Source organism: Muntiacus reevesi, chromosome 10 (assembly GCF_963930625.1).
Source record: "Muntiacus reevesi chromosome 10, mMunRee1.1, whole genome shotgun sequence".
In the NCBI taxonomy this organism is placed as follows: Eukaryota; Metazoa; Chordata; class Mammalia; order Artiodactyla; family Cervidae; genus Muntiacus; species Muntiacus reevesi.
Genome location: NC_089258.1, coordinates 16,726,271 through 16,749,616, shown reverse-complemented (window position 1 = coordinate 16,749,616; position 23,346 = coordinate 16,726,271). Strand labels below are relative to the sequence as shown.

The window sequence follows — 23,346 nt, the reverse complement described above, 5'->3', positions numbered from 1 at the left end:
AGAGAGATTAAACATTTACGCCTTGACCCCCATCTTAGGGAAAACACATTTCGCTTTTCATCACTAAACATGATGTTAGCTGTCAGTTTTCTGTAGATGCCCTTTATCGAGTTGAGGATTTTCCCTTTATCTCTAGCTTGCTGAGCATTTTTATCATGAATGGGTGTTGTATTTTGTCAAATACTTTTTCTGTATCAACTGATATGATCGTGTACTTTTCCCTTTGTAAGGAAATGAGAGTCCCTTTGACATTAATATGGTGAATTAGTTGATTCTTGAATACTGTCTTCCTAGGATATACTCTGCTTTGTTACGGCATATTCTTTTTATATTGCAAGATTTGACTTTTTAACATTTTACTGAGTTTTTTTTTTTTCCCCTTCTATATCCTTGAAAGATTAGGAGAGCAGATAAAATAGACAATAGAGTCTGTCACTCTTTTTTTTTTTTTATGGTACTGCCTTTATGTAGTTTTGATATAAGGGCAACGCTGGCTTCATAAAACGACTTGAAAAGTGTTCCTTTCTCTTCAATTTTCTGGATGAATTTCTGTAGAATTGGTATTATTTCCTTTTTAAAATGTTTCATAGAATTCAACAGTGAAACTATCTGGGAGATATTTTTGATGCAAATTCAATCTTGTTAATAGGTATAAGAGTATTCAGGTTATCTATTCCATCTTGGATGAGTTTTAGTAGTTTGTGGCTTTCATAGTTAGTCTGTTTCAGCTAAGTTGTCAAATAAATGTGTGTAGGTTTGTTCAAAATAGTCCATGACTATGATTCCATGATCAGCATCTCTTTATACAGAGTCTATAGTGATGTCTCCCTTTTTCCCTGACAGTGGTATTTTGTCTTGTTCTTTGTCAGTCTTACAAGAGACCAAACATCTTTATTTTTTTCAAAGAATTAGTTTTTAGTTTCATTGTTTTTTTCTATTGTTTTCATCTCAAATGTCATTGATTTCTGCTCTTACCTTTCTTTCTTTCCTTCTGTTTGCTTTGGATTTTCTAGTTTTTCCTAACTTCTCAAGGTGAAAACTTGGATTATTGATTTGAGACCTCTTTCTTCCTCTAAACATTTAGTGCTATAAATTTCCCTTTAATTACTGTTTCAGCTGCATCTCACATATTTTAATATTTTTTTTTATTCTTGTTCATATCAAAATGTTTTCTGATTTTCCTTGAGAATTTTTCCTACAAAAATACTGGTAGGACAGGGCAAGGGCAGAGACTTTTTAGCATATACCTATGCAACCCAAGTGCCTCACCTGCACTGTGTAGGTAACTGACAGGCCCAAGCCACCTTGACTTCACTTATTTGGTGGACAACTGGGACAGGGATACAGACAAGGACACAGCCCCACAGACTGCTCTGGGCTTTGGGGCAACAGTGCAGGGTGGGGCTCTGGCACTTTGTTCGGCACAGAGCACATGCTGGCAAAACATGAGCACAAGTCAAGTCAGACTGAGGACCATGAGATGATGTGGAGCAATACACAGGAGACAGACGGAATTATCAAGGAGGAAGGGCTGGGAGTTCTGGCTGCTCATACCTTGGCTGGTGTCTGGCTGCAGGGAGCTCAGAGGAAGTGGGGGTGAAGATTCGGGGGCCTCCACTGCTGGGTGCTCGGCCACCGGACAGATGATAAACCACCTCTTCCCAGTGTGCAGGACTAAGAAGCAGGACAAAAACAGCTGGTGAGAGTGAGTGGGTGACCCCTTCCCGCCAATATCAGAGCTGTCAAAGGGGGATTTGAGGACCTCATCTCACACCAGTGGGGAGGATGTGCAGCCTGCTCAGGGGCCCCTCACTGGCATTAGAAGCTCTCACACATCCCCCCAGCATGGGCTTCTTTCCAAGGTCACCTGAAGCACATCAGTGAAGTGGTAATGCCGGCTGGGGGACCAGCAGGGCAGTGAGTCCACACCACGCTCAGTTCCCCCCCAGACCGGACATGGCTCTTCAGACAGGGCAGCTGTCCCCAGATGGGGACATGCTCACCTCACACTCCAGCACCCCCCCAGTGTGATGGCCAAAACCCCTTGCAATATGCTCAGTGGGGGGCCCTTATCAAATGCCTACTGGAAGCAGAGAAAGGACAGTGGCAGACATGACTCCTCCAAATGCATGTCTGACTGGCAGGGACAGCCGGAAGGGAGACATACCATTTTGCTGGTACACCGGGGCGTTTGCTTGGGATTGGCGATTCTCCTGAAGGAGGTAAAGGATCAGAACTCAGCTGACTGCATGGAACAAGAACTTTCTTCAGAGCACAGCACTGTCTCAAATCATCTGAGGGGCCTCAAGAGCTCGGACATTTCTAACTGGACAGAAGGCGCCTACCCTCCCGGCCACCTCACCCGACACTGCACGGCATACAGGTTCCTCTAGCTACAGCGCTCCACTCGCAGAGCCTGGAGCTGGGGTATAAGTAGGCCCAGACCCTCCCAGGACCTCATAATGGGGACTTACCTCCCCAGCACCCAGGCCACAGGTGCTGAGGTGTGGCGGGCTCACCCCAGGGTCGGAGGCACGGTCCACATCCGTGTCCTCACTGAGCATGTCCTCTGCCTTGTCCATGACATCCTTCATCTGCTCAATGAATGTCTCCCGCTCGGCCTGCAGGATGAAGTCGTGCTCTACCTGCAATAACACATCAGTCCTGCTGCTGGGGCTGTGCCTCAGGCCACTGGCCGCATAGCATCTTCACGGATGGATTTATTTGGTTTCTACGCTGGGACTAAAGCCAAGAGGGGAGACACGGCCACTGAGCCAACATTAGGGCTACACAGTTCAGCAAGAAGCCACAGCAGGCCTCCAGGTGATGGGCCAATGCTATCTCCAAGAGGCAGCCACTGGCAGAGGGGGGAGGACAAGCAAGGCTGGCAACCAGTACTCCCCTCCATGGGGCTGGCATGCATGTGCCCCATGACACAAGGAGACAGCCTCACAGTCCCAGGGGCAGGGCTGTGGGCTCACGTGCCCAGGCAGGACACCTAGCCTCACCATGTAGGTGGCGATCTCGTCAGGTGCATCCCCATCCAGGTCAAACTTGAACGTCACCATCTTGTGGTTGTGCGTCTCCAGCTGGCACTCCACCATCTTGTCACCCGTGTTGCACACCTAAGGGACACTCGGGCAGTGAGACCAGGGAGGACGCCGCGCCCAGCCTGCCCTGTCTCGCCGGCCTGCTCTGCCTGGCTACTCACATTCAGGATGGTCAGTCGGGGCCGGCTGGCCCTCTCCTGGCGGGAGCGCACACGCGTGGACCTGCGGTGATGTTTCCGGGCGGCCTTGCCTTCCAGCTTTCCCCCACCAAACGCACCTTCACAGCTATCACTCATCTCTCTTCCAGAAGGGACGTCAGAGCCTCCGTAGCTACATGACAACCAAGACTGTTACAGCACTCAGGGGAACCCAGCCTGCCTCACGTGGGAAACTTGATTTCCCAGAAAACCACCAGAAGCTTTACTGTCTGGGTATACGAGGTGGAAAACCCAGAGGGTCTAAAGCTGGCCATGCACAACTGAGGGACCCTGAGCCCACTGCCTCTCCTCACCCTGTAATATCTGTCCTAGACAGTGCTGGGGTCATACGGAGCATATGACCTTTCTGACCCAGGACCTAAGTCTTCTCAGCTCCTGACCTGCAGATCACACTTAATCAGCTCACAGTATAGGTCAGGATTAAGACACAACCCACCCCCTGTGCCTTGGTTCCCCCATCTGTTGGACAGCAGTGGGAACACGCCAACAAGGTGGAGAGCTACTGTGGCATCTAGCAGTTTGCAGAGCACTGAGCTTGGTGCTGGCATTACCAGGAGGGTGGGACACAAGATCACTTCCTGTAACCAGCTCCCTCCCTAAATGAAACACTGTCCACACCCAAGGTGCTGGGAGACCTGGGATGAGGGCTGGACTCTGCCCTGCTCTTCCAGCCTTCCACAGTCCCCGGATCTGGTGGCTCTCCATTCATAGCCTCTCTCTGCCCTCAGCACTGCAAACCAGCACCAGGACCCAGAATACAGCTGGGAGTATCTGACTACCAAACAACAAGAAGTACTGACAAACCCCCCAGAGAAGCTCCCTGAGGCTCCCCCAGGTCAGGCTTGGAAGTGGGCGCCGTTGTTAGAAGCTCTGACATACGAGGGCAAAGTGTGCCATTACCTCTCACAACTCTGAGGGAGGCTGGGCTGCTTGTCCTGCGAGGCCTGCTCCTGAAATAAAACCACGGAAAGGAGGCCAGGTCACATTCATTCCCCCGCGACACAGCCGCATGCAGTCTGCCGTCTCCCCACCATCACCACCCAGCCCGCCACCCACTCCCTTCTGACTGCAGAGAGCAAATCACGCGCAGGCTGGCAGGAGTGAGGGATTTTATGTTTAACACTTAGAGCCAAGCAGATTCCTAAAAGCTGGGGCCACCTCCTTTCCAAACATGCTAACCCACTTCGATCATCCCTACGAGGGAGCACATGGCCCAGGAAGAATTATCACCGGTTCTTCCCATCACCTCCAAGAAAAACACTCTGCATCCATGTGTAAAAATCAGGGTCTCCAGCTGGATGTGTGATTAAGGAAAATGTGACATCCATCCAGGGACAGCAGAGGGAGAACAGCACCTGTGGCTGTCCCCGGACACACACTTCCACCTTCCTGAGGATATTCACGACTTCTAGGGCTGAGCCGCAAGGTCACGGCACAGGAGGGCTGCAGTGATGCTGGGGCCAGGAATCAGGGTGAGCCTCGAGGGGAGGGCCACACACCTCCGGGGCTGGCTCCACCGTCAGCTGAACAGTCGGGCAGGGACCAGGGATACCAGGCCCACTGGGCAGCGGCAGGTTAGCAGGAGGCAGGAGCGCGGTGGTCTGGACAGGCACGCTCTGAGGAGCCGTCATCACTGGGGCCCGGGAGCCGGGGAGCTGAGGCAGGAGCTCGGGGGCAGGAGGCAGAAGCACTTCCGGCAGAGGTGGTGAGAGCACGGCGGCAGGCGCGGGCACTGTGGCGACCTGGGTGCTGACGTCCACAGCGTATGTAGGCGGGTGGCCAAGCAGGATCTGAGGACACAGGGGACAGGGATGCGATTGGGGTGTGGGCCATCACCTCCCCTGAGGGTCCTGGACCAAAGCAGGCGCTTCCATCACCCAAGGGGGTGAGCAGGTGATGAGGACGAACCGCCCCACCCACCCACATCCCACAGGCAAATCACAGCATGCGTGTAGCAGACTTAGCAAAACCAAGAACAAGACACTCTCACGTCCCCGTGTGTATAAAGTCAAATCTAAAACCGCACTTCATCCATTCTATGTCAGGCTGAGAAGCTGGAAGTGCGGCACACACTTAGCACCTCTCTGGGCTCCCTGCTACCAGCCTGCAGGGCCAGATCACCAAGCTACTCCACCCCAGCCGCCTGTCAGGTCAAAGCCTGTGTTCCAATCCCAGCCGTGAGCAAGGGGGGCTGCAGACCTCAGCCTTCCATGGGGTGACTTAGGAACTGGGCCAGATTCCCTCCTGTTCCTTCTTCAAAGGCTCTCGGGGGAGAGGCTAAGACAGGTTGAAGAAGAGCCACGGCCTGAAAGGGCCCCAGTTTGGGGTTGAGGTTGGGAATGGGAACGACCTGCTACAGGGCCTACAAGTATGAGACTGATCAGACACATGGCATGTGGGGTGAGATGTGCAAGCCACAGCCTAGCCGTGGAACTTTCTCTCCTGGACAGATGCCCCAGCCTCCAGGGGAGTCTCTTCCCTTGGCACAGGAAAGCCTCTGGGCGGCCAGCCTAGCTCATCAGTAAACCCCAGACCCTCTGTCAGCAAGACGGCAGGGAGGCCACCAGGCCTGGGCAGTAACCTCTAAGCACCCACACCTTCTCTAGCCGCTGGCTAAGCAGACGACCCAGTGCCAGCAGTGTGCCAGGCCAGCACAGGGCGCAAGACACAGGCCCAGCAATGATACCACAAACCCCAGGCCTCCACTCAGCCCTTGGTTGGCATCCCCCAAATGACCCTGAGGCCTGAGTCAGTGTTACTCTAAGTAAGAGATTAGGGAGGTGGTCGCTCAGTCAGGGCACTGGACTGACAACGGCTTCCTCACACTGGTTTTGAAACAAGCACCAGCCTATTGGGCAATGAAAATCACCCTTTCCTTCTCCGAGTACAAACTCCTTCTCAAAATCAGGGACAAACATCCAGGAGAATCCATGCATACTTATGACAGTGCCACATTCTAGAATGGACTCAGTGCAAAATGAGTTAGGAGGACACCTGGCCCCATAGCACACTTTCAGTATGAATCTTCACGACAAAATCAAAAGGGCAGGAGCCTGAGCTTAAAAGGCAAAGGACATGCCCACTGGCACATGGCCATTGAGGCTTAGAGCCAAGGTGGGGCCAAGTGGGAGGATCCCTAGGAAAGAGGCTCCCTAGGTAAGGGGATGCCCAGGTGAGAGCCCCGCCCCTAAGGTGAGAGCCCTAGTCCACCTCCTCCCCTCACAGGAGGCTGGCTAACAGGCTTAGAGCTACAAAATGCGCATGGAATGTGCAGGTGTGGGAGCCACAGGGAGGTCCTCCCAGCCAGCAAGGGGCATGTCCCTTCACCAGCAGCCCAACAAGCTGCCCATGGCCCTCACCTGACTCTGAGACATTATCCTTGTCTGCCATGACTACTTTAGAACCAGTAGCCCATGTACACCCAACACTGCCCAGGTCATCACCAACAGACCCCAAAAGAACCCTATTTTCCTCGTTTGCTGACTGCAGAGATGGGGGTTGTCCACCTACTACTCTTTGGCAGGTAACAAGATAGGCAGTGTGAGCCTCTCCAGCACCCACGGAGGGGCTGACATGGCTGCACCAAGACTGCCAACTCTATCCACGTGAAGGCAGAAGCCACAATGCCCAGTATAGCCAGGGACCCTCTGCTCCCTGCCCCCCCAAGACAGCTCCTCCAATACCTGGGAAGAAACCAACAGCGAAGCTTTTAGTCACCCCAGTCCCCAAGGCTCCTAACACATGCTGGGAAGTGAGAGGAAGCATTAGACATTCCCCATACCGGGTGAGACGCTGCAGTCATTCCCCACACTGGGAATGAACAAGCCACTGCCTGCTTGTTCATTCCCACTCTGCCACCCGGGTGAAGGTCCTGAGAAGGAGCAGAGATCTGTGAGCCCCTTTTGTGCTAAGGGGTCTCCCAGCGCCTGATGGATGGGCCCTGGCCAGCAGGTGGGTTACCTGGCTCCCAGCACTGGCAGCCGGAGCAGCCTGCTCCGGAAGGCGGGCAACACTTGGCTGGTGGGGCTGTGGCAGCACGGGGGGTGTCAGCTGGGGAGCGGCAGCCCGCACAGTCTGCGCTGCGTGGAGGGGAGAAGGCGGGACGTCGCTGGGCACCATCTGCGGAAAAGCTGCCGGGTACACGGGCTGCGCCGGGAGTTGGGCCACAGTGGGGTGAATGGACAGGGCGGCCACGCCCTGCGGGGCCACAGCCAGCAGAGGGATGGCGGTGGCAGTGGCCGCCACGTTTGGCACGATGGTCCGGCACGGCACGGCCAGCGGTGCCCCAGCGGGGTGGGGCAGCTTGACTGTCTGCAGGGGCAGAGCCGGCGACGCAGGCAGGGGAGCGGTGGTGGCATTGAGTGGGAGGCTTGGCAAGATGACAGCTGGAGAGAAATACTGAGAGGGGGGAGGCACGGTGGGCCCGCTGGTGGCTGGCAGGTCAGGAAGGGCTGTGGGGAGGCTGTCGACTGCGGCCAGTGGAGCGATGGGGGGGACAACAGGAAGAGGAGGCATCTGCAAGAGAACAAGCACATTAGGACTGGGCCCTGCCGGCAGCACACTGCAATGGGTGAGGGGGTCCACATCACCCCCAGCTTCTGCCCCCAAGGCACTTTTCATGTAGCTGCTGTGGAAGGGAACCAAAGCATAAACCCAATTTAAACGAGACCAAGTATATACGACACTCAAACAGAAGGAAAGGCAGGAGGCCTTAGAAGGGTGTGGGATGTAGACACGACCTTCAAGATAGCCCCCAGTTAGCACCACCTCAGAGTCTCAGGCTGGACCACTCTCCTTGGTTACTGCAAGGATACTGGGGCTCATAAAAGTGACCATCAGATACCCAGCTTTGGCATGTTCTCATTCAGAAGTACCAGGACTATCTGAGCTACCAGACTGGCTCCAAATATCTGAAATTACTTTGGCTGATTCCCTCCAATCTGTGTAAATTCACAATGAGACCAAATTCTTTGACAAGTTATCTCAAAAAAAAAAAGCAAATCTTCCAGCCTCTCCTTGCTGGCTGAATGCCCCTGTGCCATGCGGCCTGGGAGAGAGCGGCATGTCACAACAGCAGAGCTCCAGAACCTTCCGTGTCTGGTCTCTCATTCTGGAGACATCTCGTGGATTTAGCACTTGAAACATTTCAGCAGATTCTCTGACAGCTCTAAAATAAAGCCTTTCTGGTTATAGACACATGAGCATCACACAACATGTACCTTTGTGCAATTAAAGACAGAAAATATGCAAATTAACCTCTGTGTATTTGAAAAGCTACTAAATGCCACGACCACTGGGAGCAAGATGTTGGATTAAGTAGATGCTAAAAGTGACTCCAATGTAGGAGTGATGAGGACAAGGCAGGTGACAGGTAATAGTGAAAGAACCTTCTGGGGGAACCGTAGGAACCGTAGGAACACTCACATCCTTCCTACAAAGAAGCGCTTCCCATCCTAGCCCTGCCAACTCACAACAATGGGACCCATGAAATGAAAGCCGTCCTGTGGTCAAGATTCACTAGAAACATGCATGACCACCAAAAATGTTAGCCTGAGCAAGAGCACCCAAGTATCAACCACATGCTATCACATGATACTGGTCACAGGATGCTCTCCCAAAGACCGCCCAATCTCTCCAGTGGGCAAGCTGCTCAGCTGTCTACTGGACCCCCAAGAATCCATGGTCCGCACAGTCTCGGGTAGGTAGCTCCATGGAGAACAGTGACCAAAGCTCTGTGCTCACAGCTCCATCCTGGCTCTGCTGGCCTAACACTGGACTAAACCTTTCCCAATCTTGGAGGCATCTGGGGCAGAAGTCAAAGGCAGCACACGCCAGCCCAGCCATCCTGTCACCAGGGAGTGTTTCTCTCTTGAGGCACCCACGTGCCCGGAGGACAAGGACTGGCCAGTCAGGCTGGGGGAGCAGGCCAGGCTGGAGGGCAGGGGACACAGAGGTACCTGTGGGGGGATCTGAGCAAGTGGCTGCAGGGGCGCCGGAGGCATCTGGAGAGGCTTCAGCTGAGCAGGGGCCACCACCTGGGAGGTTGGAGCCAGGTACGGAGGCAGGTGGGAGGGCGCTGGCTGCAGAGGGCCCACAGGTTGTGGGGCCAGGACCTGCGGCAAGGGTACCGGTTGGGCCAGGAGAGAAGGCTGGAAAGAGAGAGGGGCTTCTGTTAGACCAGTGTCCTCCTGAGATATATACTTAGACACAACACACATGCACACATACGCACAGTGACACATATTCAAACACCCAGCCTGGAGCCCAGGACACACAGATCTGAGAGGACCGTTCTGTGCAATGGGGGCCTTCCAAATGCCGTGTAACCCTGAACTCCACAGACACAAGAGCCCCATCCCCACTTCCGTCTACACCCCAGGCCCTGGGGAACTGCAGAGAAGGGGCACAGCGGGCCTGGACCTGCCAGGAGGTTCACAGGCCCTGGGCTCAGGCCAGCCGAGATGGATGGGCAGGGTCTGGGGAGACCCAGACACCCATGGCACCCATAAGGAGGGCAGGCAGCACTCACCTGGTGGGTGGGCGCTGTCGGCTGGCCTGGGCCGGTCGGCACAGGGGTACTGGGCGGCGGCAGTACAGGGGTGAAGCTCATGGCCGGCTCCGGGAAAGGCTGCTGTGGGAGCGGAGGGCGGGTGGGGGGTGGGACAGAGCCCACCGACAGGCCAGACTGCAAAGAGCACACAGCCACACTCAGCAGCTGCCGTAAGGACCGCCGTCAAGCACACACTCACCATCTTCAGGGACCCACCTCTCATTCCCTACGTCTGCCATCCTGCCAGGGACACTTTCCTAGGAACAGGATTCAGCAGAAGCAAGATGTGATGGCCTCGACACCTCCCAACCAGGGAATGTGCTAGAACTTCAGTTCCACAGAGTATCATGCAACCAAGAGATTTGTGGGACCTTGGAAAACGCTTGTGATGGCATTAATTGAGGGAAAGATTAAAACGCACACATCTCTCATTTACAGAGCTGAATAAAAGGTGTACATGCAGATATATTCACAAACAGAAAAGGGAAACATGGGGATAAAAAGCAGGACAGAGCCGGAGAGAAGGGTGCTCTGCAGAGCTGCAAGTCTCCCATGACTCGCCATCAGGAGAGAAACGAGGCCACAGATGTAAGCCTTCAACACTAGGCAAAGCATAGGCACAGAGTGGGAAAGAGTCAGAAATATGAGCACTGGATGCTTGATGCTGCTAACTTGTCCCTTTTTAGGCACAATAATGGTACTGGGCTTTGTTTTCAGAGTCTTGATCCTGCAGAGATATAGACAGAAATATCTTGGGGGCAAAACATCTTTCTGTCTAGGATTTACTTCAAAATACTAGGGGTGCGAGCAGGTGAGAGCCATGGAAAAAAACACAGAGATGACTTCTGAAGCTGAGAACACACTGACATCAGAAGCTTCTCTCACTTGAGGTTTTCTAGATGAAACAGGTGACCATCATTTCCAAAACCATTATCACTCACTTCATCTTTCACAGTAAATGCTGTATGAAAAGCAGCGTGGGGTAGGATGGAATCTCTCCTTTGCATTTACTTGAAGCCACAGGGCAGAATGAGTCACCCGCGCACATGTTCCCAGAGCCGCAGTCCCTGGCCCAGTGGGAGTCAGGTGCTCAGGCAGCCCGGAAGCCTCAGAGGAGGAGCAGCTTGTATTCCTGACTCCACTGGCTGTGCCCTTGCTTCCCTGGGTCCTAGGGGCACATTACCATGGCAACACTCCCCAGGAACCCTCGGTGCACCCTGGGGACCCCTTCTGTCCAAGGTGTTTCTGCATAAATCGGCTAGAGATGGGAGAGAGCACCCCAGCCAATGTCAGGTGCTTCCCGGCCTGGCCCCCGACTTCCCCATGCTCGGGCATCCTGGCCTGTGAGCCAAACCTAGGACACGCACAGCACTGCAGGGGCCTGGGTGGAGACCACACTGTGTGACCTACCCTAGGGGGGATGAGGGCCTGTGGACGGGTCTGGCTCAGCCCCGGCATGGGCGACCTAAAGCCAAGAACCGCGGCTCTGAGCAGGGAACTCTTCCTGCTGTAAAATCGTATTTCACTTAATTGTGTGAAATGAGTCAAATTGCAAAATGCAAACTGCAAATGAATCCTGGGCTCCAGTGAGCAGAGCCAAACGCTTCAGCTGTCTTTCCAAGGGGACTTTTCTGAGGCTGAGCAGACAGGAGGGGAGGGAAGAGAGACAGAGGTGGCTGGAAAGGCTGGCACCTGGCACTCAGGGAGCCCCAAAAGGCAGCCACAGCGTGAGAGCACATGATCGAAAGGACACGCGAAAGGGAGGAAGTGAGAGCACGTCTGGGCTCCGCGGTAACTGAGGACCAGGCAGGAGAGGCTCCTCGGGCAGAGGCACAGCCCTGACCACTTCTGGGCCTGAGGAGCATCTAAATCTCCTTCTGGACCCCTCTCCGCAGCCCGGCTCAAGGGCAACTTCTCTGGGACTGACTGGGGACTGGGAGACAAGCAATTGTTCTGCTTTCTTTGGCATTAGAAAAAATCAAAATAAAACAATAAATGAAATGTGACTCCCTCATTTAGCAATTTCCATCTCATCTAACAGCCTTAGGCTTTCCATATCTTACAGATTTTTCCACAGGCAGAAAAGCATGCGGCCCATTCAATCCCACTTCTGAAACATCACTGAAAACATTTCCTATGATTTGGTTGTTTTCATACCTCTAACTTTTAATGGCCGTATTAAGCAGAGGAGAAATACCGGGAGATACTTAACACTCTCTCGGTGAAGCTGGACACTGAGACAAAATCAAAGATTTCAGGGCTACAAATGATGCTTTTCCATCGCCTTTGCAACAGTCAGAAGATACTTTTCAGGCCCAGCACACAGGGCAGGACCTCACCAGCTTTATCGCAGCTTTATCACAGCTTTGTACGTACGGGTGTCACTGGGCTCTGCTTTCAGGATTTTCTCATCTAGCAGGTCTTTCAGGGTACATCACAGGCTGCTCCAGCCTACAGCCCTGCAGTTACCAGCAAGGATGGACCTCCTACAGGCCCACTTTTGCATGGTTCCGAACTGACAACAGGCCAGCACAGGCTGAATGGACCACCACAGACTCTCGGCCCTGTGGACAAGAAGATTGGCCAGGAGGGGCGGGCTGACTCACCGTGGCAGGCTGCTGGTAGGCCCCCAGGGAGGGCAGGCTATGTGGCAGGACGGGCCCATCACTCACGCTCACAGGGGGGCTGCACACACACTGGGAGGGGGGTGGCGCTCCGTCTGCCAGCGACCCCAGCACAACACTCTGCTGGCTACTCTGCGAGTCTGAATACACCGTGGAGCCCTGGCCACTGTCGAACGTGCTGTCCGCTGGGGAGGGAGGAAAAAAGCACGGCTCAAAGCAGGCACCTCCAAACATCACCCCCACAGCACGCCACACGAGTCGAGTCCCAGGGAATGCAAGCGTGGGACAGTTTGTCCATGTGTTTTCTTCTGTAAAACAAGACTTGATTGCATTTCCAGATCACAAACATAATAAATGTGTATCATTTCAAACAATCACCTATACAGAGGCTAAAACTGCACCACCCGGAAACGGCCCTGGGAGCCCATACCCCATACTGTCTGACACCTGTTGGTGCTCACCATGGACTGCCATGGATCCCAGGTGGGCAACTCACACCATCCTCTGTAGGCAGGCTGGCCACTTCCACCAGCTTACAGGTGGGGATCTCACCTGGCACCTGCCCTGGCCCTGAAAGTGGGCACTTTCAGCTCTTCAAAGGTAGAAGATCGAACGTCCAAGATAGGAAAAGCTGCAGTCATGTGGAGGACATAATTACCAGCTGTGTTTTATAGTGGGAGAGGGCCCTGACCACCTCCATTCACCACAGCAAAGAGCCTGAATTAGGAAGACTTAGGTCCAAATCTAATCCCTCACTTCACAGGCTCGGGTCTAAGGTGGCTTCAAAATGGGGCTGACAAGGCCTCTGCCCCACTGGGAGGCCATGAGAGGAGGACCCAAAGGCTCTGCAGCCTCCCAAGAGGCCAGCCTCACCCAAGGTAAGCCTAGACTGGCCTGTGAAACCCAGCCTAGATGGAAGGAGCTGCCTGTACAAGGTGACACAGACAGGACCGCCATGGTCCACCAGCTGGTCTCACCAAGACACACCTGGGAGGACCGGGCACCTGTATGGTCGTGCCAGGCAAGAACAGAGAGCAAAAACCTGTTTGAAGTGGCGTTTCTGTTTTACCGCCTCCAGATTCCAAAAGCTACCTAAACATTAGGATTCGCCATCCATGAACACCAAGCTAGTTCTACAGGACACCTTTCAGTGTGGATTTAAACTTTCAGTTTTCACTTTAAACAAATAAAGGACAAGAGGACTCTTGTTAGCTTTGCAATAAAATAATTTTTCCCAAGAGCTGAGTAGAACTTATTTTGACCCAGGAAGACTTATGAATAGTGAGGTTTGATTGTGAAAAACCAGTTAAACAAGTGGCTCTGATTTCTGATGAGGTGGCTAGTCGTTACTGTTACTTAGAGAGAGGGAGAGAGACAGACAGAAACAGACCATGTATGTGCACATGAGAAATGGAGAGTGTGGGCATGGGAAAGAAAGATAGAGACGGAGTAAGTGCACCAGAGTGAGCGAGACCAGTTCCAAGTAGAGTGATTTTAACCATGTAAGTGACATTTTACATTTTTAAGTGAATGTGTTTATTTGTATAATAAAAATTACTTTAAAAAATCATTTTTAAGCTATGGAAAACTTGTGTTCTCATGGTCACTGATGCTGGCTCGAGCTTGATCGGGACTGTGGTGGGTAGCTTACAGAAGGCACAGCGGGAAGTTATCTGAGACTCGCTGCACCTGCTAATATATGAAAGTCCGTGTGCCCATCTTGTCACCTAAGACCAGGTCCTCTATAGTGACATGTGTGCTGCTTGCTGTCCCCACGAGTTTATCTTTATGAAGCCAGCGTGGTCCAGCCGGCTACAGGCACTGCGGCCAGAGGGATGGCTGAGCACAGGCTTTCTGCTCTGACCCACAGCAAGGTGCAGAAGAACATGTGCAGGATGCTGGACTGTGGATCACAGGGAGACACGGTGCCTGTGTGTACACGTGCATGTGTCCAGATGATGTCTGGAAGGTGTAATCTCTGGAAGTGAAAGTTAAAAGACGTTTAACATCAGCGACCTCCAGGGAAGAAAATTAACCGGCTTTTGCTGTATATCCTCTTGGAGTTTCTGAATTTTATACAATGTGACTATATTATCTACTTTAAAGAAATTATTGGGTTGGCCATAAACTTCGTCTGGGCTTTTCTGTTCGGTGTCCTGGAAAAACCCAAGCAAACCTTGAGGCCAACCCAATACAATAAATGGGTAAAAATGCTTTTGAGAACTATGGCTGTGACATGAAGCACACTCCTCACACTTAGTCAGTCAGGAAGCGGATCCGTGTGCAGACACACGTCCACTCTAAACTCATCTGTCGATTCACGTCCATGCAGCAGGTCAAGCCTGTATCACGACGTCTTACCACAGCAAAGCCTATTCTAGGTCCCAGACTGCATCTCTGCAAAGCTCAACAAAAGGAGATTTCTTAGTTCCTGTCCTAAAAATTGCTCAACCAAAAATTATGTTCTCAAAGTGTGTAGTGGTATGCCAGGTGTGGAAAGCTTTTTCCTACAAAAAGTTTATACTCGTGAATCAATTTTTTGGTTTATCAGAAAGTGTAGTAATGATGTAATGATTCTATTCTCCAAAGCAAACTTGAGCAGGTAGGAGAAAAGTAAACAGTTGGCAACTTGTCTTAAAGTGACAGCCAGCTGCTGGTTTGAATTTAAACAGCCTACTTTGAAGAATGTTTAGCTATTCTACTGATAAAGAAAGGATGTAACTATTAAATAAACAGACTATTTTGGTCTTTCCACACAAAAACACCTAAAATCGTGGCCTGGGCAGGCAGCTCAACTCTCCACACTTATTTACAGAACAGACAGAAAAGGCTACATCCTCCATCCATGGCTCACAGCTGAATTTTTAAGATAGTGAGGGTAAAGGCAGAATTTCTACTCAGACTTCAAGAAGACACTGGATTCTCCCTTCCAGTGGTCTGAGAAGAAGTCAGGTACAAAGTAATTCTCACCAATCCATCGGTAGCATTCCCAAGGAAACATACTAAAGGTCACAAGTACAGGACCAGAAGGGAGGTAACCTTGGGGACGGATAATTGAAGCAGTAAAACTCACAACCAAGACCACAGCAAGACTGGAGGCTGCAGCCACTGGCAACCTCAGAACCACAGCGTGCGGCTCAGACGCCTCCACCGGTCAGGGAATCCAGGGCAGAGGGATAGCCCCTCAGGTGCCCTGTGAGGCTGGGCTGAGAGCCTCCGGAGGGGATGAGTAGCTGAACTGAGTCAGCTCCAGACCCACTGGCTCAGTTCTGAGTCTGCCCTGGGAGGCCAGACTTCAGGGAGCCTCTGGTCACAGATCTCTCTGCCACATGGGGATGCCTCCCAGGGGAATCCCTCCCTGAAGAAATGCGTGCCCATACCAATCATTCATACCCACATGTGGGTGAGAGGAGGGGCGGTGCAGGGGGAGAGGGCGCCTGGAGAAGGCAGCACTCACAGGCCAGGGAGGTGGCGCTGGCCGGCAGCGCGGGGGTGAGGAGGTGCTGGTCGGCCTCGGGCTCCTCAGACTCTGGCAGCCCGGCCTGCGAGTGGTAGGTCACCTGGACCTGCAGGGGCGTGGGTGGGCCCCTGGCCTTGTCAGGGCTGCCGAGCTCCCGCTGCTCCTGGGGCTGCAGCGCTGGCCAGATCCTCTTTCGACGCCACTGGATCAATGCCACACGGTCACGGATGGACTTGGCCACAATCTTCACATCACTCTCATGGAAAAATCCTGACTCAATCTGCAAAGGAAATCGCCATGTCATCACTAGGATCAGCTCCAGCAGCACATCCCCACTTCCAGGGGACCCTGACACCTGCACTGCCACCTCCTGCCTGAGGAGTCTCTGCCCCAAGTCCCCTCCTAGGGTCCCTCACCCCCATAACCAAGCTTACCAAGCTCATCCCTGTCATGGACACTCTCATCATCCCGGAAGTAAGCATCCTCCCACCACTGACTGTAGATCCACGGGGAGACTGACCATCTAAACCTACAGTAATCCAGCTCCTGGGTCTGTGGCAATACAGCAGATGCCTGTAACCATAGGCCAGGTGTGTGAGGGGAAGGGAGATCCCAATCTGCCTCTGGCAGGGCCAGAACACAGGGCAGACTCCCAGTGGCTGGGCCCCAGGACTTTCCCGGAGCCCCTCCCTCAGGCTGGCCAAAGGCAGGAAGGAGGTCCTGGCTGCATCTGTGTGCTCAGGGACAAGTACAAGGAGCCTCAGCCAACACTGTCCCCAGTGTCGTCCTGGGCATTCTCTGAGAAACCACAGAGGCTGGGAGAAAAGAAGTACATTTAGTAACAAGAGACCAGGAAGGTGGGTACCCATGCCGAGCAAAACTCTGAACCCAATTCACCCAACAGAGCGTTTGAGAGCATCTGTAAAGGAGTCAACAATCTCTAGGAAACATCATGGTGTCCTCTGAGAATACCTGTGGCAAAACCATGCGACAGCAGAAGCCAGGCTCTTCACCATCACTGTGGGATTCCCCACGTGAAAAGAGAGAAAACAAAAGAACAAACCTTGTGGGGCTGGATGGGAATGGTGTGAACTCACAGTTTTCAAAGTACAACAGACATAATAAATACACCAGATCTGAGCATCCATAATACACGGTGTAGTGCGTGCTTCTGAGCCACCCACGGAGTGGGCCTGGGGCCATGACAGCCAACAACGGGAGCCCGGCTGCCGTGACGGTGCAGGGACGCCCCATGAGACGGCAGGTCCAGGCTTTCAGGGAGAGGGCGGGGGGAGTCAGACATCTCACTGTGCCTGAAATCGAGGACATGCTGGGAAGATGACAGACAGCAGGACAACACGGAAGCCAGCATCCAAGGCCTCCCACTGGCTGAATCTGGGGCATTCCGAGCACGAAAATAAAGTGATACCGTGATGGTTTGAAGGACACGTCCACAAACGCACACAGGAGAAGCAGAACTGGTCTGTGGAGGCAGAAATGCTCGGTTTGCTGCCGATAGGAGGTTACACAGAGGACTGCCACGCACAAGCGGTTTGTCTCTCTGCCTCTCAGCCCTCTCTGCCTCTGCCTCTCCATCTCTCAGCCTGTCTCTCTGTTTCTCCCTTTCTTTCTTTCCCTCCTGTGGATCACCTTCTCCCATGAAGCCACTCTTGCCATGAAGGCATCACTGGACAGCTCCAGCCCCGTGGAAGGGCAGGGCTGCTCTTGGGATTCTGACAGCTGAGGCAGCTGTGAGGCAAGGCCCCATCTGTGGGAAGCAGACATGCATATATTCAGGGTCCAGAGTCATCTTGAACAGACCTGTCCTGCATTTGCAACTTTCCTCTAAGTTTGTGATCACTTCAAAAGACTCCTGTCAGAAGACAACTCCACCAGACAGAATGAACCGTGCGGATGTCCACCCAGAGGCTCCCACCAGGCTCAGCCCAGGAGGCGGAGGTGCAACCAGGGCTGTGCCCACGGCCAGGACTCGCTGAAGAGGCCGAGCAGGTTCAGCGCCCACCCTCAGCGCTACCCACGTGGCCAACCTGACCAGAGGCCACTGAGAAGAAGGCATCCCACAGACGCGCCTGCCTGCCATTTCTATTTTCTGCCCATGACCCATTTTTCCTTAAGTCTCCATTTTCACAGTCACCACCTAGTGATCCTCTCCGAAGTGTTCCTTCTATTTTTTCCCAATCAGGAGAGAATTTGGCCACACTGGGGCATCCTGTTAGCTGGAAGCTGTGAAGGTGAAAGGGCTGGTACCACTGACACAAGAATCCTGGGCTAGGCTCCAAGCCCCCTCCCCTCCCACCCTTGGGGGGGTCTACCCAAGGGGTCACTTCCAGATCAAAGCCAGCCCAGGTCCCTAAAGAACTTACCCTTTTCTCGGCCATGGGGGCATCTTTGTTCTGATCCACATCCACCTGGGCCACCTCACAGCATCCTCTCCCCACCCCCAGCGCCCCCCACCTCCCATGTTCCCCACAGGACCTGCTGGAAGGTGATGATAGAGGGAGAAGAGAAAGCTATCCCATCAGCCTCCTCCCACCCCCAGCAGCCTCAGAAAAGCAGCCTCATCATCTTCAAAAACTTAACGCTCGCTAATCTCAGGCGTTAACAACAGGTCCCCAGAATGGGGACCAGGTCCTAAAACTGTGTTGGGTTAAAGCTATCGGCAAGTGACCACCCAGCAGAGCTGCCAGGAGGCTGGGGTTTCTGGAAGTCTCAGAATTCCCAATTCAGGCTGTCTCCAGGGACAGCCCAGAAGAGGCTCAGGCAGCTACCAGCAGGACCCCAGGAAGGAGAGCCTCAGACCCCAGTTTTGGGTCTGGTGATTACAGATGTGTGGGGAAGGGAGGGGAGGGGAAGGGAAGGGAGGGGAGTTAGACCCTCACCAAGGGCTGCAGCACCAGCACTGACCTACAAGGCCCAGCCGGGAGACAGGAGTAGCAACAAGCAACAACCGGGGCATTCACACAGGAGGAAGACCCGACTGTGCAAATGCGGCCACTTTCAGCTCATCACAGGCACCCGGGGCTCTGGGCTCATTCTGATTCTTAACAGAGTGCTGGGTATGTGCTGGTTTTTATTATTCCTTAACTGAACACAATGATGTGCTGCCCTCTACACGGATGCCATAGAGCATGGGGGTGTGCCCATGAAAAAGTGCTTTTAAAGAAAACACAGGGGGAAGAGCTGGGCCCAAGGCCTGTGCTGTGAACTCTCAGAGACACCTCCTGCCCATGAGTCCAGGCAGGTGCTAGAGACTTGGTGAAGACGGCCTCCGCTGTAGGCACAGGCATGCACCCAAGGGCCTGGGAGCCATGGGCACTCTCTATGTTGAGCCATAGGAGGGATGAGTCCTCTCAGGAAGGTAGGCAGGTCCTAGGAAGGGGTCCAGACCACATTTGGGCACCGCCATCCTATAATTGAAGAGTGTCTGGAACAAACCAAGAATGGAGCCAGAGCTGCAGGACGTGGCTGGTGTATCTGAGACACAGATGGCTCCAGCTGTCTGGGTCCCAGCTGCCTCCAGGACATGCCACCACGTGAATCTGTGTCCCCTGTCATTCTCATACCGCCACTATGCAGTGTTCACGGGGGAATGAGAACACTGTTCATCACCTGTGCTTTCTGAGGTGCCTGCACGTCGACAGACACAAGCCCTCAAGGCCGCCCAGGGACCTACCTCATCTCCAAGCAGGGCTGTCCCAGCCCTCGGCCTGCCTCCCATCCTCTTAACACTGGGACAGCTAGAGCTGCAGGCCAGGTACTCCCAATCTCCATGGTCCCTCCAGGATGCTCACCAAATGCAACTCACCCTCATGAATCTCAGCTCACAGGATACCAGCCTATACACAACCTTGATTGCTACTTATGTTTATGCTTTAAAGTTCAGCAGAAAACATGGACAGACCAATGTCACAGTACGGAAAAAGAAAGGTCCTGAATTCATAGGACTGATGGGCTGGTAATTCTTTTTTTTTTTTTAAACTTTTTTAAAGTGGAATCTAAAAAATAATGAATCTATTGATATATATAAAACAGAATAGATTCATAGACATGAAAAACAAACTATGGTTACCAAAGGAGAAAGGGAGGGGGAGGGACAAATGAGGTCTAGGGATTAACAGATACAAACTACTATACTAAAATAGATAAGCCGGTAATTAACCTAGTGCAACTCTCAGCAAATACGCAGCAATTCAACAGCACTATGCAAGGTCATAGAAAGATACTCCGGGAAGCCACGGAGCTAAACAATTCTATTAAATCCGATTATAGCAGAGGTGTCTGTTTCTAAGTCCAGGAATGTGACCAGCAGCTGGGAAGGAGTCCTGACATGGGCTCCATGTCATCAGCAGGACGTCATACCCTCCACACACGCCAGCAGAGGCACAGGCTGCTGTCAAGTGCAGGGCATGGTTCTGGGTGGCCATGCACCTCCCACTCCTGCCAAGCACCAGCCTGCTGCAGCCACCTAAACCAAGCTCCATGGACCCCTCACCTGACATGTGAGGTCCCCTTGGTTTGTGACTCCCACACCTTACATGGCATGGCCAGCCTCAGCTTCCTCATCTGACCAGAGTTCCATGGTCCAGTGGTCAGCACAGGCTGGTCGCAAAGATATGCTGCCCACAAGAGCCTATGCAGGCAGTCTCCCCTCCAACCCTTGTAGCCCACCTTCCAGGGCCATACCAGGGTCCTTTCCTACCAAACTACCAGTGGCCTTATTAACAGAACTAGAACAAAACAATTTTACAATTTGTATGGAACCACAAAAGACCCCAAATAGCCAAAATAATCTTGAGAAAGAAGAACAGAGTTAGAGGGATCATGCTCCCTGACTTGTGACTATACTACAAAGCTATGACTGTCAAAACAGTATGGTACTGGCATGCAAACAGAAATACAGACCAATGGAATAGGACAGAAAGCCCCCAAATAAACCCATACACTTAGGATCAATTAATCTACCCCCCAAAGAGGCAGGCATATACACTGGAGAAAAGACAATATGTGGTACTGGGAAAACAGGACAGCTACATGTAAACAAATGAAATTAGAACATCCTCTAACATCAAATACAAAAATAAACTCAAAATGGATTGAAGACCTCGTGTAAGACTAGATATAATAAAATTAGAGGAAAATACAGGCAGAACACTCTTTGACAAAAATTGCAGCAATATTTTTTTTGGATCTGTCTTCTAGAGTAATGAAAATAAAAGCAAAAATAAACAGGATCTAAGCTTAAAAGTCTTTGCACAGCAAAGGAAATTATAAACAAAACAAAACAAAAAAATCTACAGAATGAAGTAAAACATTTGCAAATGATGCAACTGAAAACAGATTAATTTCCAAAATATGCAAACAGTTCATATAGCTTTCTCTCTCTCTCTCTCTCTCTCTCTCTATATATATATATATATATATATATATATATATATAAAAGCCAAATATTCACTGAAAGGAGTGATGCTGAAGCTGAAACTCCAATACTTTGGCCACCTGATGTGAAGAACTGACTCACTGGAAAAGACCCTGATGATGGGAAAGATTGAAGGAGGAAGGAGAAAGGGACGACAGAGGATGAGATGGTTGGATGGCATCACTGACCCAATGGATGTGAGTTTGAGTAAGCTCTGGGAGTTGGTGATGGACAGGGAAGCCTGGCATGCTGCAGTCCATGGGGTCACAAAGAGTCGGACATGACTGAGCGACTGAACTGAACTGAACTGATTATATATATATATATATATATATATGAAGCCCAATCAAAAAAATGGGCAGAAGACCTAACTAGACACCTGTCCAAAGAAGACATACAGATGGCCAATGGGTACAGGAAAAGATGCTCAACACTGCTAATTATTCAAGAAGGGCAAATCAAAACTAAAATGAGGTATCCCCTCACACTTGTCAGAATGGTCATTTTCAAAAGTACAAATAATTGCATTTGCTGGCAAGGATGTGGAGAAAAGGGAACCCTCCTATACTGTTGGGGGGAATGTAAATTGATGCAGCCAGTTTGGAGAATAGTATGGAGGTTGCTTAAGAAATAGAGTTACAATATGATCCAGCAATCTCACTCCTAGGCATATAACTAGAAAAGACAAACACTCAATTTTGAAAAAAATACATGCGCCCCAGTGTTCACAGTGCACTATCTACAACAGCCAAGACATGGAAGCAACCTAAATGTCCATGGACGGGTGAATGAACAAAGAAGACATGATACTGCACATATAAAGGATCATTCCTTAAATAAAAGGAATTTTGGAAAAGTGAAAGCCGCTCAGTCGTGTCTGACTCTTTGCGACCCCACGGACTATACAGTCAATGGAATTCTCCAGGCCAAAATACTGGAGTGGGTAGCCTTTCCCTTCTCCAGTGGATCATCCCAACCCAGGGATCAAACCCAGGTCTCCCGCATTGCAGGTGGGCTCTTTACCAGCTGAGCCACAAGGGAAGCCCAAGAATGCTGGTGTGGGTAGCCTATCCCTTCTCCAGGGGATCTTCCCAACCCAGGAATCGAACCGGGCTCTCCTGCACTACAGGCAGATTCTTTACCAACTGAGCTACCAGGGAATATTACTCGGCTGTAAAAAAGAATGAAATGACGTCAACTGCAGCAACATGGATGGACCTAGAGATTACCATACTAAGTGAAGTAAAGACAGTGAAGTAAAGACAGATATAAATATCACATAATATCACTAATATGTGGCATCTTAAAAAAGGATTAAATAAGTTGTAGTTGTATTGTACAATACAAATGAACAAAACAGAAATAGACTCACAGACACAGAAAACAAATTTACAGTCACCAAAGGGCAACGGAGGGGAAGGTTAAATCAGGAATTTGGGGTTAACAGATACACACTACTATATACAAAACAGGTAAAAAAATAGGACCTACTATATAGCACAGAAAACTATATTCAATATGTTGTAAAAACCTATATTAAAAAGAATCTAAAAAAGAATATATATACACATATACAAAAAAATACATAAACATATATAATTGAATCACTTTGCTGCACACGTAAACATTGTAAATCAACTATACTTCAATTTTTAAAAACACATTTTACTGAATCAAAAAAAAACCTACTGGGGTTCAGGGAATCCACTTGTAAAGGAAACATCAGCCATACCTTTGTGTGACTTACTGTGTTTCTGAAAGATGTGCTATTTTCAACGACACATTATTTTTTTAAAAAGAGAAAAAAAAGGACATGCACTTCTGTGGTTATGACAGGTGCAGCCAAGTACTCACTCTACTGCAATAAGCATGTAGATTTTTACTTTTGCTCAGATTTTCTAGTAAAAATTAGTGTCTAATTTATTTCTCACATATACTCTTTCTCCCTGTGATATGAAGCATCTCTATACGCCTGCTCTCGCCAGGCTCTTCAGACCACAATGCGCC

At 51.3% G+C, this 23,346-nt stretch overlaps 1 protein-coding gene across 9 annotated transcripts in view; it reads right to left on the bottom strand.

Moving 5' to 3' along the window:
* The window catches only part of WNK2 (WNK lysine deficient protein kinase 2), a 146,152-nt gene that overhangs the window by 69,374 nt on the left and 53,432 nt on the right, over positions 1 to 23,346 (bottom strand). For 8 of the 9 annotated variants that reach the window (XM_065946745.1, XM_065946744.1, XM_065946747.1 and 5 more), the window contains exons 8-19: positions 15,900 to 16,182; positions 12,425 to 12,627; positions 9,798 to 9,953; positions 9,226 to 9,417; positions 7,229 to 7,783; positions 4,768 to 5,058; positions 4,169 to 4,218; positions 3,212 to 3,380; positions 3,009 to 3,125; positions 2,475 to 2,645; positions 2,168 to 2,213; positions 1,555 to 1,674 (exon numbers count right to left, since the gene is read on the bottom strand). In XM_065946745.1, the coding sequence (XP_065802817.1) occupies positions 1,555 to 1,674; positions 2,168 to 2,213; positions 2,475 to 2,645; positions 3,009 to 3,125; positions 3,212 to 3,380; positions 4,169 to 4,218; positions 4,768 to 5,058; positions 7,229 to 7,783; positions 9,226 to 9,417; positions 9,798 to 9,953; positions 12,425 to 12,627; positions 15,900 to 16,182 (2,353 nt within the window). The remainder of the gene's footprint in view (positions 1 to 1,554; positions 1,675 to 2,167; positions 2,214 to 2,474; positions 2,646 to 3,008; positions 3,126 to 3,211; positions 3,381 to 4,168; positions 4,219 to 4,767; positions 5,059 to 7,228; positions 7,784 to 9,225; positions 9,418 to 9,797; positions 9,954 to 12,424; positions 12,628 to 15,899; positions 16,183 to 23,346) is intronic. The other variant, XM_065946748.1, reaches the window with a different exon arrangement.